The sequence below is a fragment of the Erythrolamprus reginae genome, chromosome 4 (genome assembly GCF_031021105.1).
Source record: "Erythrolamprus reginae isolate rEryReg1 chromosome 4, rEryReg1.hap1, whole genome shotgun sequence".
NCBI classification, from domain to species: domain Eukaryota; kingdom Metazoa; phylum Chordata; class Lepidosauria; order Squamata; family Dipsadidae; genus Erythrolamprus; species Erythrolamprus reginae.
The window spans coordinates 106,780,401-106,796,684 of NC_091953.1; the positions used below are offsets into that span (position 1 = coordinate 106,780,401).

At 43.0% G+C, this 16,284-nt stretch overlaps 1 protein-coding gene across 1 annotated transcript in view; it reads left to right on the forward strand.

Annotated features, from left to right (window-relative positions):
- Window positions 1-829: 829 nt before the first annotated feature.
- The window catches only part of CARS2 (cysteinyl-tRNA synthetase 2, mitochondrial), a 44,507-nt gene continuing 29,052 nt past the window's right edge, over window positions 830-16,284 (forward strand). The window contains exons 1-5 of the mRNA XM_070751163.1: window positions 830-1,829; window positions 3,446-3,496; window positions 8,364-8,481; window positions 10,288-10,359; window positions 13,511-13,616. Of these exons, the coding sequence (XP_070607264.1) occupies window positions 1,534-1,829; window positions 3,446-3,496; window positions 8,364-8,481; window positions 10,288-10,359; window positions 13,511-13,616 (643 nt within the window). The 5' untranslated portion in view covers window positions 830-1,533. The remainder of the gene's footprint in view (window positions 1,830-3,445; window positions 3,497-8,363; window positions 8,482-10,287; window positions 10,360-13,510; window positions 13,617-16,284) is intronic.

Below are 16,284 nucleotides of genomic sequence, written 5' to 3' on the forward strand. Positions count from 1 at the left end.
TATACCACTTCAGTGTCAGCATATTGCCCCCAACAATCTGAGTCCTCCTTTTACCCAGCTTGGGAGGATGGAAGGCTGAATCAACCTTGAGCCTGGTGAGATCTGAATTGCAGCGAGCAGTTCAGCTGAAGTAGCCTGCAGCGTTGCACTCTAACCACTGCGCCACCTCAGCTCATAGATGCATAGTTTTAGTTGTAAGCCATCCTGACTTGTGTCTAAATAAAATTAGAGAATACTAATACAATTAAAACACACTTCCAGTGTATTAACTCAGTGACTTTAATGGTACTTATGACCATGTACAGTATATTGGGATTCATTCAGAATTACATCAAGCAAGGTATCACAAGTTTGTGTGTGTGTGTGTATGTGTGTAGAGGTAATCCTCTACTTATAAGCTCATTTGGTGATTGTTCAAAGTTACAATGGCACTGAGAAAAGTGACTTATGACGGTTTTTCAATTACGACTTTTGCACCTGCATGATCACACAATCAAAATTCAGGTGCTTGATAACTGGTTCATATTTATGACCAGTGCTGTGTCTCAAAGTCATGCAGTCACCTTTTGCAACCTGACAAGCAAAGTCAATGAAGAAGCCAGATTATCTTAACCTGGTTAACTAATCAATCACAACGTGGGATAGGCATGACAAGGCAATCTGGGTTTCTACTGTTTCAACCCAGTCTTAAGCTGCTATTTAAAGCCTTTATTTCTCCTATCCCTCGAAGATGCTCACGGTGGCAGACATGGATCCAACAATCACTTTCATCCTCCCTCGTAAAAGTCTTGAGTAGCACTTAAAGCCACACTGGCGGAAGTCATCCAGCAAGCCAATAGCGACTGAACCCGGATTTTCCCCTGGCAAGAATCCACCCAGTGAATTTTATCCGCGAGTTTTATTTCCGAGTAAATCTAGCCACATTATCTCGGATTTGAAAAGGGCGAATGCCTACGTCTGTGGTAACTACAACCACTTACCGCTTGCACCTATACACACATACGTTTCCCCTTCCCCTTGCAATTCATGCTTAACTCAAAAGCAATCGATCGGACGCCTCCCCTGGAAAACGTGCACCAGCTTTACTTTCAGTCTCCGCAGGGGACTCTCTTTTTTGCGAGTTAAAACTGGGAAACAACGCAACTTTCAAGGTCACCGGCAAGTCTGGAACGGGAGTTTTGGGGAGAATCGGGTAATCTTGTGAAAAGCCATCGTTGAACGCTTTCCTCCGCCTCTCCCTTACGAACGTAGGCAAAGAAGCACGACGGCTCCTCCTTTTCCTGCTGGGCTCCGCCTGTAGCTACCGCTCCTCCTCAAGCGGCGGAACAACCGGCGCTGACTGTTGCTACCGCCGGCGTGGGCTGTGCGGCGCCGAGAGAGCCCCTCCCTCTTGCTGGGCGGAGGGTGGGAGGAGGAGTAACAACGCGCCGGGGATCTCGCAGCCGAGTGGGCTGCGCGTCTCTTCCGCGCAAGCAATAGTAGAGCCCGCTGCAGCGGCGGCGACGGCGGCCGCCTCCTCGCCGCGACGGAAGCATGTTTGGCGCTCCTTTGCTAGCCCGGCCTGGCGGGGCTTGCCTGAACGCCGCTGCTTCTCCTTTGCAGCGGCTGGCCGTGCGTCGGTGGTTGTCTTCGGTGGCCATCGGGGCTCCAAGGAAGCGCCTGCCGCTGGGTGAAGGCTCCCGCAGGAGAAGTTGCACTGCGTGCACTAGCCCAGAGGTCGGGACCAAGTGGATCAAGCCTACCGGCCAAGAAACCGGGATCCAGATCTATAACAGCTTGAGCAGAAGCAAAGAGCCCCTCATTCTGAGAAATGCCAACGTGGTGACTTGGTAATTTTTTTTTTTTTAAATTATCAAATCTGCCCTCCCTTCCTCCTCTTCGGCAGTTTCTAGAAGCAATGAAACAAACTTATCGCGTTGCTGGTGGAGATGTAGTAAATGTTGGGGTGGGGGGCAGTGGGAGTAGCCTCTCCTGTTGAAGGTTTCCTTGACCTAAGGCTTGTAAAACTATAGGGCGCCTCAATGGAAAGGAAATAAAAAAATAAAAATAAAGGGAACACTTAAAAAACAGAATATAACTTCAAGTAAATCAAACTTCCGTGAAATCAAACTGTCCATTTAGGAAGCAACACTGATTGACAGTCAATTTCACATGCTGTTGTACATATGGAATAGTTGTGCTAATGAAATATTCAATGAGAATATTGTATTTCATTCATTCAGATCTAGGATGTGTTATTTGAGTGTTCCCTTTATTTTTTTGAGCAGTATAGTACAGTATTATAGAACTGGATTGGTCAATTAAAAACAACTTTTTTATATCCCTCTTTTCTAATTTTCTTAAAAGGTAGTAGAATAAAATGGGGCTCTTAATTGGGGATTGCAGCCTAAAATGGCAGTGTTTGGCTTGTGGAATTTGGAAGTTCATCTGTCCCAACTCCCAAGACCCTAGTGGCCTTTCTCCTAAACTTGACCTTGCGATGAAATAGGAATATGGTATCTACCTTCCAAATAAAAAAGAACCCCATCAGATAATTGTCAAGCGGATAGAAGGCAGGAGGACAAAGACCTGAAATGTTAGCAGAGACCAAGGAATAGCTTTAGATGAAAAAAATCGTGGGCCGAGTTCTGGTAGAATAAGTGTACCATATCTGATCTGGGAAATTAGGGACAGCAATTAGATGGCAGAAAAAAAATTGAATGTCCATATTTACTGTCATTTAGTGATCTTCTGGAGCTTTGCTCAGATATTACTTAAAACAGAAAAGCAGAAAATGTAAACATAGCATTAAATAACATTTGCCAACAGATTTCTTGGCCTAAAAATAAGTTATCAGTTCCTGAAAACTTTACAGACATACTAATATCATTTACTTGGCCAAAACCGAGAAATTGGTTTGTCATTATCTTAATCTAGGGACCCTTTAGTCATCTTCTGCTTTATCATCTAAGATTGACTAGATGATACTACCGATAGGTGTTGTAGTGATGTGCAGTGTGCATAATTATTACCTGCCATGATTGCAAATTAGTTGGAAGACTTAATGTTATGTAAGGCTGCTTTTGACAAAGAAATGGTAAAAATAAAATCCAAACTCTTATTGTTTGCACATCAAAGATAATGATTTGTGAGTGGTCGGGGCTTCCAATCTAAAAGTGATTTAGTCTTTGCATGTTGTTATTCTGTCTTTATACAGTATTCTCTTCTTTGGAAAATTGCCATTGTTTAGTTAGGCCCTAATTAAAATGATAATTTGAGCAGATTTAGTGTGACCAATAAAATATGACTCTCAAAATATATTTTTTAATGAAATCTCCCTAGCAAGATCACCATAACCAGATTATGTCATACCTAGGGTCAGTCATTGTGGCTGATGTTGAGCCTTTAAAACTATTCAGCCATGTGACTTTTCTCTGATTTTTTGCCACTTTAATTTGATTTGCAGGTACAGCTGTGGGCCCACTGTATATGATCATGCACATCTTGGGCATGCTTGGTGAGTTTTAATTTTATTTACATTTGTACCCCACAAACGTCTCTAGATATAGATTAAAATTAGCAGCAGCATCCATAGCAAATTGTGTTCCGTAATAAAATGTTGACATTTGTCTGGTGCATGCAAATGCCATTACAGCCTTCTTTTGTAATATCTGCTGAAATTGCAGATGTGTGACAATTGCCATTTGTTTATTTTTGTTTATTAGATTTTTATCTTGTCCTTTTTCTTGATCTCCCTATAAATTACTATTTTATTAGATAAATTAGCATTGATTTGCTCTTTCAACAAAAAGCAAACGTTAGTTGAATTAACCCTGATATTGTATTTATTCAGAATGAAAGTCCCATTATAGGTTCACTAATCTCAAGAAACTACATAGAGACTTGCCAAAGACATGTAAAGGATGAAGATGAGATGTAGCATGACAGATGACTGGTTTATCTGACCAGGGAGGTTTGCAGAGTGGTGTCCATGACACAGGGTCAAAGCCCTGTCCCTTTTTATATTTGTTGTGATGGCACCTTGTCTTTTCTAACACCCACTCCCCCCCCCCTTCACATGGACAGCTCTGCATCTGACTTGGAGAAAAGGATTTTTTAATATACAGTACAGTGATCCCCCGATCATTGCGAGGGTTCCGTTCCAGGACCCCCCGCAACGAGCGGGTTTTCGCGAAGTAGCGCTGCGGAAGTAAAAACACCACCTGCGCATGCGCAGATGGTGTTTTTACTTCCGCAGCGCTAGCGAGGAGCCGAAGATTGGGGGCGGCGCGGCTGTTTTAAAACGTCGCCGCCGGCATGGGGGGCTTCCTAGCAGCCCCCCAAACCCGGGTTGGGGGTCCGGGGGGTGCTGGCAAGCCCCCCATGCCGGCGGCGACGTTTTAAAACAGCCGCGCCGCCCCCAATCTTCGGCTCCTTGCTAGCGGGCAGGCAGGCGGCGGACAAGCCGTTCGCTGGCGCTCGCTCTCGCCGCTTTCCAGCTGAGTCCTGAAGCGAATTCGCTTCAGGACTCAGCTGGGAAGCGGCGAGAATGAACGGCGTGGGCGGGCGAAGGGCGGGCGGCAGCGAGGAGTTTGCGTGGGCGGTGGGGAAACTCCTTGCTGATGCCCGCCGCTCGCCCTCCCGCCAGCAAGAGGGGGAAGACCCAGGGAAGCCGCCCAGCAGCTGATCTGCCCGGCGCCATCTACGCATGCGTGCCCATAGAAAAAAGGGCACGCATGCGCAGATGGTGTTTTGACTTCCGGGTTGAAAAATCGCAAATTAGCCTGTTCGCAATGGTCGGGGACGCAATAACCGGGGGATCACTGTATATTAGGTGGTGGGGTGGGGTGCCTTACTCTGGTTGAAAGATTAGGTGAAATATTTTATTACTTGTAATATTCTTATTTTTCCAGCTATGAGTGAAGCGGTTAAAGCAAGGACCTAGTCAAATACAGAATAGTTTTTTCAATGTCTTCCTTAAGTAGAATTTGGTAGTCCTATTTATATGGTACAGCTGACAAAGGATGCTATAGGTGCCCTTCCTAAGAGAAATTGGAGGGTAGGTACAGCTCTTCATTTTGGAACAACTTATTTTACTGAGGTCAGGTTAGCTTCTATACTTTTCTCTTTTCTGGAGCAGGGTAAATTTGTTTTGAATATTTTTGTTACCGGTATCTAATGCAAAGTGCAACTTTGAATGCAACCCATAATTCATCTACTTGCTGTATGGTATATTTTTGACTTACTTATCATGAGACATTTCCAAATCACCAATGTAAACTCACTGAAATACCTAAGATGACTGTGTAGGGACCCAGATTTAGAGGAGAAACTGTGATTTGGAACATTAGATGATAGGCTACATTAAACCTATTGGCAATCATGTTAAGCCAGGATTTCTTGAAAATGTCACAATTGACTGACTTCATACCTAATAATGACTGTTTACCTAATATATATCTGGTTATAACCAATATGTATCAAAATGTTATATTTAATAAAATATATAATTTTATTTTAGGGAGTTAAATAATGCCAGGTTATCTGATTAGTAGATAATATGAATGTAATGATTTTTGATATATATTTTATTAGGCATATAAAATTATGTTATGAGCATTGAATACACACATTTAGTGACTGCAGTTATAATGGTGATGGAAAAATAACTATGTCAATCCTAGTCACCGAGTGAACCATAATATTAATCTATCTAATGAATAAATAAATCTTCAAATCCATTACGTTTGCTCATCTGTAAAGCAAAGGGAAGCTGAAATAAGATCATAACCAAGTAGCATTTTCACTTAGCAATCGCCTTCCTTAATTACCAACTTGCTGGTTCAAATTGTGGTCACTAAATAAGGACTATTTGTATTTTCTAAGTAGAAATTGCCTTGTTTCAACAGTAATGGAACTTCAAGAAAAATAAAAATGACTGAACTACTTATTTATCAGAAACTTAGACCTGTTTATTTAGGGCTTAATCAAAACAAGAGACTGGTCTCACATTGCCTGTTAAAGAAAGTTTACCATCCTGGTTATTGCATGTTAGTGGTGGAGCTTATTTCAGAATACAGTGATGCCTCATCTTACGAACCCCTCGTCATATGAACTTTTCGAGATACGAACCCGGGGTTTAAGATTTTTTTGCCTCTTCTTCCAAACTACTTTCACCTTATGAACTCGCCGGCGCTGCCAGGCTGCCCTGCCTCCGGAATTCCGTTGCCAGCCGAAGCGCTCATTTTCATGCTGGTGGGGTTCTCCTGAGGCTCCCCTCCATGGGAAACCCCACCTCCCGATTTTGCGATGCTGCAGGGGAATCCCACCAGCGCGAAAATGGGCGCTTCGGCTGGCAACGGGAGTCCGGAGGTGGGGTTTCCCAGCGAGGGAAGCCTCAGCGAAATCGCAGCATTTGCGTTGCCAGCAAAGCGCCCATTTTTGCGATGCTGGGATTCCCCTGCAGCATCGCAAAATCCGGAGGTGGGGTTTCCCATGGAGGGGAGCCTCAGGGGAATCCCACCAGCGCGAAAACAGGCGCTTCGGCTGGCAAAAGGGGTGAATTTTGGGCTTGCACGCATTAATCGCTATTCCATTGATTCCTATGGGAAACATTGTTTCGTCTTACGAATCTTTCACCTTACGAACGTCGTCCTGGAAGCAATTAAGTTCGTAAGACAAGGTATCACTGTATGTAAGTGTAGGATTGCTTTGTAAATAAATAAAATTAGAAAAACCAACCCATAGTTATAACATTATATTTCACAATAGCTATAGTTAAAAATAGTTGATGTTTGTATAGAAATGCCACCTGTGCCTTGAATTTTGTAGCCTGGTTGCTTACAATTCCTTTCTGTGCATTAGCAGTTCAAACATCAGGTAAAGTTATGGAGGCAGAAAAAAAGTTGAGTGGCATCTTATAAATACCTGTAGGATTTGTAGGAAATACAGTATCTGATTCCCAGTTGTTCCCTATAGCAATGGTAAAATGTCTCCTCCCTTCCTTACCCACCAAGTGAAATCTTCATATTGTTGAAATTAAGAAAATATGGGATAATATTTTTTGTGTCAAGTGGCTATAAATTTTGCTCAGTTCCTGGCTTTAGTATTACTTAAAATATGTATCTGAAAAAGATGTTCTCCACCCCCCCACCTATTATTATATGTGTTCTGTCTCAGCCACCTAATCACTATGTTTTCTTACCCTATGTGCCTAATCACCATGTGTGCATTCACACAGCCTTTTTCTCTTGCTTGCTTGCTCAATCTCTGCTTTATTGCTGATTGTGCACTAAATCTCTCCCTCATACCTTGTGTCTCCTATCCATTCACCAGCCATGCACAATCAGCTTCTACCTCTCAGATAAGCCATCTTTCTGAGTATGACAGTAACACTGCCTTAATTTAATTTCAACTGTAGGTGATTTTAAGCATCTTATCAGAGTCATATGTGTGTTTGTTGCAGATTTGATGTCAAATTAAAAAGCAGGATAGGTCTCAGAATCCTGAAGCTTTTCTATTGCAAAAAACCTACATTTTATGTCACAGTAAAACTTCTAATCTTCTACAGTGTTCCCTCACTTTTTGCGGGGGTTGCGTTCCAAGACCACCCGCGAAAGTCGAATTTCCGTGAAGTAGAGATGCGGAAGTAAATACACTATTTTTGGCTATGGACAGTATCACAAGCCTTCCCTTAACACTTTAAACCCCTAAATTGCGATTTCCCATTCCCTTAGCAACCATTTAGATTATTACTCACCATGTTTATTTATTAAAGTTTATTAAAAAAATATTTATTAAAGGTGGACGAATGTTTGGCGATGACATATGATGTCATCGGGCAGGAAAAACCGTGGTATAGGGGGGGAAACCACAAAGTATTTTTTAATTAATATTTTTGAAAAACCATGGTATAGACTTTTCGCGAAGTTCGAACTCGCGAAAATCGAGGGAACACTGTATTTCCATTTCCATTTCTATTTCACTTCTATTTCTACTAGTTTTTTCTCATCATTCCTATCATCCTTTTCCTCCCACTTAGGACTGTATGACTGTAACTTGTTGCTTGTATCTTAAGATTTTTATTAATATTGATTGTTTCTTCGTTGCTTATTTGACCCCTATGACAATCATTAAGTGTGGTACCACATGTTTCTTGACAAATCTATATTTTCTTTCTGTATACTGAGAAGCATATGCACCAAGACAAATTCCTTGTGTGTCCAATCACACTTGGCCAATAAAGAATTCTATTCTATTCTATTCTATTCAAGATTCCATTCTAATATATTTTGGATATATTCAGGGAGCTGAAAATGATGATCAGAATGTATAAAAGATGTGTCTTCCCTAACACGTTCATGATTTTTCTCTCTGTATTTCAGTTCCTATGTAAGATTTGACGTCATTCGTAGACTAATGACAAAGAGATTTGGAAAGGAAGTAGTGATGGTGATGGGGATTACAGATATAGATGATAAAATAATTAAAAGAGCACATGAGGTAAGTATACAAGCCTTTAAGCATGTTTTCAGAATGTGTATCTATTTTATATTGTGTATTTCTTTATACATGTTTTATTGCGTGGTATATAAAATCTGCCGTGAAATGAGTACTCCTCTTGTATTGTGCTATTTGCATCATGTCCAACTTAGAGAGTAAAATACAATCCATCTGTTTGAATTGATTTTTATATAAGCTGAAAATACTTGAAATTTATTTGTTTATTTACTTGAACATATTGGTAAGCCAATGCAGTCAAAAACCACCCAAAAACACAATATAAAACCAAGCCCAAATGGAAACAAAAATAATACAAGAACACGAAAGTACACAAGTAGTAAGAGAATCAAATATGGCAATAACAAGTCAAACCAGGAGAAAGTTCTCTGACAAAGTTCATATTTTAGAAGCTGGTAGAAAACCAACAGAAAAGGGGCCAGCTTGATTTCCACAAGGAGCCTTTTCCACACAATATTCAATACTATGGAAACATAGAAGACTGACGGCAGAAAAAGACCTCATGGTCCATCTAGTCTGCCCTTATACTATTTCCTGTATTTTATCTTACAATGGATATATGTTTATCCCAGGCATGTTTAAATTCAGTTACTGTGGATTTTCCAACCACGTCTGCTGGAAGTTTGTTCCAAGGATCTCCTACTCTTTCAGTAAAATAATATTTTCTCATGTTGCTTTTGATCTTTCCCCCAACTAACTTCAGATTGTGTCCCCTTGTTCTTGTGTTCACTTTCCTATTAAAAACACTTCCCTCCTGGACCTTATTTAACCCTTTAACATATTTAAATGTTTCAATCATGTCCCCCCTTTCCCTTCTGTCCTCCAGACTATACAGATTGAGTTCATTAAGTCTTTCCTGATACGTTTTATACTTAAGACCTTCCACCATTCTTGTAGCCCGTCTTTGGACCCGTTCAATTTTGTCAATATCTTTTTGTAGGTGAGGTCTCCAGAACTGAACACAGTATTCCAAATGGGGTCTCACCAGCGCTCTATATAAGGGGATCATAGTATAGGGATGTCAAACTGTTCACAAGTTCCTGACTTTGCTCATAGACAGCTAGTAGGGAATGCTAGAAATAAACATTATGTGACCAGGGGCCCCTGTGATGACTAGAACTCCAAGGAGCAGTCAGATTGTTCATGGCTACATTCAACAGCATTCTGAATACTTTCTGAATAAATTGTATATATTTCAAAATTATATACTGTAGGTATTACTGGGCAACCTGTGACTTGTTGGGTTTCAGAGAAATTTCCTTATTGGGTGCTCTCAACAATGGCAGAGTTTCTAAAATAATGGAAAAATTCTGCCTTGAAAGTAGTCCATCTTGAATTGTACAGCACAGTCAAGACATAAGGAATTTAATGTTTATGACATTTTGGATTTTGTCATAAAATACTTTGTGGTAATTTTTATGGTACAAAATGTTTTATAAAATTTACCAAATTTCAATTCTATGGGAGATGGATTCCGGATTTTGGATGCTTTCTGTGAGTTGGTCTATTTGAGCTATCTTGGTTGAAAATGTTTTGCCCTATTATGTACCATTTTGCTCAAAGGTTAAGTAATCAGAGTATTAATATTATATAGATATATGAAATTAAATCATAAAAGTCCTGTTGGAATGGATCTTGGAGATTCTTTAGGCCCGTGTTTCTTAAACTTTTTAACATTAGTTCATTAGAAGAACAGTTGGCTTGACCTCTTAGTTATATCTTGATTTCATAACCTCTGTTAGCTCTTACACTTGATACATGACTTAATCACTTGGTGCTTTTTTATAGATGGAAATCTCCCCTGAAACCCTTGCTCGTTGTTATGAGGAGGACTTTAAACAAGATATGGCTGCCTTAAAGGTACAAGCATTTAATTGATATGCTTTAATGATGAACATAAAACTTACTTTGTCACAGAGCAATGACAGTGGTGGCGATTGGCGAACCTGAACCCTGAACCATGAACCCTGAACCCTGGGCTACCCGGAAGTTCATGTATGCATCACCTTCAGCCTCCTTTTCACTGTCAGAGGTCTTCATAAACTTCTTTGCCTTTGGACAGTTGCAGCCTGGCCTCCCACACCTCGGCCCACTTCTTCTGCAGCAGGCAAGACTTCTGCAGCCCATAACAGAGCTCCAAATCTATCCAGAGTCTGTTATTGGCTAGAGAGGCCTTCAGGAAAGCCTTGCTGGCTGTAGAAGAAATGGGCCGAGGTGTGCGAGGCTCGATTGCAAGTATCTGAAGGTAAGTAGTAGAGCAGTGATGGTGAACCTTTTTTCTCCTCAGGGGCCGAAAGATTGTGTGCGCACGCTACCGCACATGTCCGAGTGCCCACACCCATAATTCAATGCCTGGGGAGGGCAAAAACATCTTCCCACACTCCCTGGAGGCCAGAAACAGCCTGTTTCCCAACTTTTGGTGGGCCCAGTAGGCTCGTGTTTCACCCTCCTTTTTCTGTCTGGGTCACTCCGGAAGCTATGACCAACCCAAAAAGATAAGCCAGACACACTGGTAGAATCCAAACACAGTTTTATAATGGTAAAGAAAAAAGAAGCCAACAGAAAATGTCCTTACAAATCAGGAAAACACTGGAACTCCAAATAGATAAGGATCCTGTGTTTCAGACAGAAACACAGGATCCTTAATGCCAAGACGAGGCTGGTGAGATAACAGACATACACCTCCCACGGGTCTTCAAGACTGCTGGGCCACGAGCCAGGAACAGAAACGCTGAGAGACAAGGCAGATACAGCAACTCCACTCTGATAACACTCCACGCTGTCGAAAGAGTTTGCCTGCCTTATAAACCCTTCCCTGGTGTTGTGGTTCCGTCTGAGCCCCTCAGGGAACGGCTGACCTTCTGTCGGTTTCCAGCTCAGAGGGAGAGGATGAGGAACAGGAGGTGCAGACAGACGAGGAGGAGGAATCCCAGGCTGAAGAAGAGGGAGGACAGCCAGAGTCCCACCAGGGGGAGCTCTCCCCAGCAAGCAGCCTGGATTCCTTAGAGGAAAATGCACAAGCCATAATTGATCTGCGACAAAGAAGAGCTACTCAGAGAAGAAATCAATTGGCTAAGTACTTTCAGCATTAACGAGGCAACAGCTGGGTTTGGGTGTGGTGCTCTTGGGAAAGGCTAAAAGGCAGACCCACCCTTCCTGGCTTGTGGAGTTTTATCTTTGAGAGTCGTGGGACCTGGCTGTGAACTTTGGCGTCTTGGAATCCTGGTTTGTGCCTTTGACTATTGAAACCTTGGGGGGGGGGGGGGGTGCCAGCAAGAAGCTTGCTGTATTGTCTGGACATCAGGACCCTGCTGTAACGTATTATAGCCTGTCTGTTGGGAAGAACAGGTTTTCCTCTGTGCTTATTTTTTCCAGCTATAAAATACTTTTGGCTTTTACCAGAGTGTCTGGCTGTTTTTTCCAGTTGGTGTTGAGGTCTGGGGGAACCCAGACAGAACACCTGCTAACGAGGATCACACCCAACCCCCTGGTGTTCCTCATTCAACGCTGATAATATTTATTCAGTTGATTCCTCCTTTGATCTATGTGTCTCTGTCGCATACTAATGATAGCTTGTGCTTCGTCATCTAATGACTCCAGAGACTCCAAGCTACTGGCTTGAGAGAGCCCCTCCCCAGGGCTCCCAGGTCGTTCTTCCTCGTCACTTTCCTCTTCGCTCTCATCCTCCCCCGGGCATGGAGCCAGCAGAGATGCAGCTGGTCTTTCATCTGACTCAGGCTGAACCACAACACTCCTCAGGCCTCAAAGGCTTCCCTGAAGCCAGGAGAGGGTAAAATTACACCCACCCAGCCCCGGAGGCTCTCTGGAAGCCAAAAACACCCTCCCAGAGCTTTTGTGTGAGCCAGAAATCAGCTGGCCGGCACATACATTCACATTGGAGCTGAGCTAGAGCAACGGCTCGTGTGCCCGCAGATATGGCTCCGCATGCCACCTGTGGCACCTGTGCCATAGGTTCGCCATCATTGTAGTAGAGCATCTCCACTTCCATTCCATTTCCAAACTTCCGGAAAATGAGGTGGAAATCGTGGAATCATAGGCTTGGAAGAGAAGGTAGTCCAAACTCTGCTCAGACCATCCCAGGCCTGGGAATTTGGAAGTGTTATCGAGCCTTTGCAACATTTAGATTGATATGTTATTGTTGCATTTGATTTTATCTCTGGTTACAGATTATATGTGCATTGTTGTATCTTCACTTTTATGGTTATTATGCTATTTTAATTATTGTTAGCTGCCCAGAATCATGAACTTGGGTTTGTATCTTAAAAGCTTAAATCATGGCATCCCAGCGGCAGATAAGGTCCCACAGAGTTGGCCTTCTCCGGGTCCCGTCGACTAAACAATGTCGTTTGGCGGGCCCCAGGGGAAGAGCCTTCTCTGTGGCGGCCCCAGCCCTCTGGAATCAACTCCCCCCGGAGATTAGAATGGCCCCCACCCTCCTTGTCTTTCGCAAGTTACTCAAGACCCACCTATATTGCCAGGCATGGGAGAATTAAGACATCTCCCCCAGGCTTTCTTATATTTTATGTTTGGTATGTATGTGTTGTATGGTTTTTAAATTGTTGGGGTTTTTTAATGTAATTTTATTATTAGATTTATTCCACTGTTATACTGTTTTTATTATTGTTGTGAGCCGCCCCGAGTCTTCGGAGAGGAGGGGCATACAAATCTAATAAATTGAATTGAATTGAATTGAATGGCAACTGGACCAAAGTTTATTGAAACGGACGCTGTATGGCAAGAGTTGGTTCTTTCCAGTGACTATCTGATTTTCTGCTTACCCAAATTTTAATTTTGACTGAAAAAGTTACTTGAATGAGTAACAAAATGTCTCAGTTTTAATAAATTTTGGTCCAATTGCCATGATTTAATCTTTTAAGATACACAGTTCTTTATTGATGTTCTTCTTTAGGTCTGTTGCTCTTGTGTCACTTTAATCAGATGTTACTAATCATCTCCTTAATATATAATTCTCTCTTTTTTTTTTACATAGGTCCTTCCTCCTACAATTTATATGAGAGTAACTGAAAATGTTCCTCAGATAATTTCTTTTATACAACAACTTGTTACTAATGAATACGGTTACGCAACTTCACAAGGTAAAACTTCCCAATCTTACAGTAATCCTATATTGTGTTTGCAGTACAGTTAGTATGTTTATTATTATTATTATTATTATTATTATTATTATTAATTGGATTTGTATGCCGCCCCTCTCCGCAGACTCGGGGCGGCTAACAACAGTGGTAAAACAACATGAACAATCCAATTAATAAAAACAACTAAAAAACCCTTATTATAGAAAACCAAACATACACACAAACATACCATGCATAACTTGTAATAGCCTAGGGGGAAAGGATAACTTAACTCCCCCATGCCTGGCGACAAAGGTGGGTCTTAAGTAATTTGCGAAAGACAAGGAGGGTGGGGGCCATTCTAATCTCTGGGGGGAGTTGGTTCCAGAGGGCCGGGGCCGCCACAGAGAAGGCTCTTCCCCTGGGGTCCGCCAAACAACATTGTTTGGTCGACGGGTCCCGGAGACGGCCAACTGTGTGGGACCTTATCAGCCGCTGGGATTCGTGCGGTAGAAGGCGGTTCCGGGTGTATTCTGGCCCAATGCCATGTAGGGCTTTAAAGGTCATTACCAATACTTTGGAATTGGCTGGGGCATCCCTCACCCATCTGTATAGATATGGTGAGTGTTAGAAAAGCTGTTGTATTTGTGCATTAGTGCTACCTTTTTTATTGATGAGATTATGACGCATAGCTTGTTGAAAGACCATATCAAAGGAAGCAGTGTAGGCCAGTGATGGCGAACTATGGCACGCATGACCAAAGTGGCGCGTGAAGCCATGTCACACGGCACGCTCGCCTTGCCTGCTTGTCATTTCTGGCACTCATGTGCGCGCAACAATCAGCTATCAATGCATGCACATCGGGCCGCTGATTGTCAGGTGTGCATGTGTATCAGCTTTTGGGGAGTCCGATCCCTTTGTGTGTGTGGCAGTGCCGAAAACCGTCCTATGCATGCATTCCGGCCTGCTGATTGTCAGGCGCACATGCGTGCTAGAACCCGGAAGTTTAGATTTTGCGGAGTGGCCCCGACGAGTGCCCGCGTGCAACATTTCCACATGACCTTTTTGGCACTTGGTGTCTGTTCTGCCGGGCTCTCTGGTATGAGCATCCCGAAAATTCAAGGGTACAAATTTCAGACACACACAAGTTTGAAAATTCAAAACAACATTCTTTATCACAAAATTCAAAATAAACTAAGCACTCTTTTTGTATTGCAAAGAGCACTCGTCCCAAAACAACCTGGTAGTCTGTACAATTCCCTTAATCAGTCCTTAAGTACTTAGCTTGCAGCTGTGAAGAAACGTCACAGCCCTTCTTTTTCCACGAAGTGAAACACACACACATTTTGCTCTGCTTTGGTTTCAAAGTCGTGAAAAATCGACAAAGTCCGGAAACAGCAAGGCAGTCCTGAAGAACAACAATCAGATAATTTTCCACAACGGCCAAACCCACACGCTGCTATTTATATCAGCAGCACTAATTACTTGAGCCCCATCCAAACACAGGTGGCCTCTCTTATCTCCTGTAATATGTCCTCAATTGGTCTCTTCTACGCATAACTCTGCGCCTGCGTGGGTCCAAGACTTCCGCATCTGAATCGACCGAAGATAATTGTTCTGTCTGGGTTCCCCCAGACGTCAACACCAACTAAAAAGAGTAGCCAGACACGCTGGTAAAAAGCAAAGTCATTTTATATCTTTGAAAACAAACACAGATAACAAAAACTGTTCTTACAAACTGGAATGCTATGAAGCTTCACAGAAGAGTCACGACGGCCAGACAATACAACAGGCTTCTTGCTGGCACACACACCACTGTAGATAATAAAACCCACGCCTCCCCCAAGTTTTCAGCCTTCGAGGCCACAAGCCAGAATCAGAGACGCCAAGGATCGAAGCAAGGTCACAGGACTCCCAAAAGATAATTCTCCACAATACAGGAAGGGCGGGCCTGCCTTTTCAACCTTTCTGAGGAGAACCACACCCAAACCCAGCTGTTGCCTATTAGGGATGGAAATACCTGGCTAATTGTCCCCTTCTTTGTGCTGCCCTTCTCTGCCTCATATCTATGATGGCTTGTGCGTTCTCATCTAATGACTCCAGGCTACTCGCTGGGGAGAGCTCCCCCCCGGGGGTCTCAGGCTGTTCTCCCTCCTCCTCGTCCTGACATTCCTCTTCCCCGTCTGCCTGGTCCTCCTCCTCCTCCTCCTGTTCCTCGTCCTCCCCCTCTGAGCATGGAGCTGGCAGAGTTCCAGCCGTTCCCTGAGGAGCCTCAGACTGAATCACAACAATAATGGAGATTGACTTCCTGGGCTGTGTGCCAAGCCCCTCTCTTCCAAGTCACTCCCACCTTCTTCGTCCGAGGAAACTGAACTACCTGACTCTGTCGGCAATAAAACAGGCCTATGACATGTTGATGTTTCCCCTTCATCCACCTCCACATTCCCTGGGGCAGGAGCTGGGCCAGAGCCAACCACAACAGTGTCGAAAAGGTTTGCCATCACTGGTGTAGGCTAACCGGTTACATTATTAAGTTAGGGCTTATCCACAAAACCCTGTAACCTTTCCTCTGGCTTCTCTATCACTTTGTACATTTCCCCCCTCTTTCCTTCTTTCTCTTGGCTAGCAGCTTACTCTTTTACTGGCAAGGGACTTTAGAAATAATTGGATGTAGAAAGATTGGTAAACC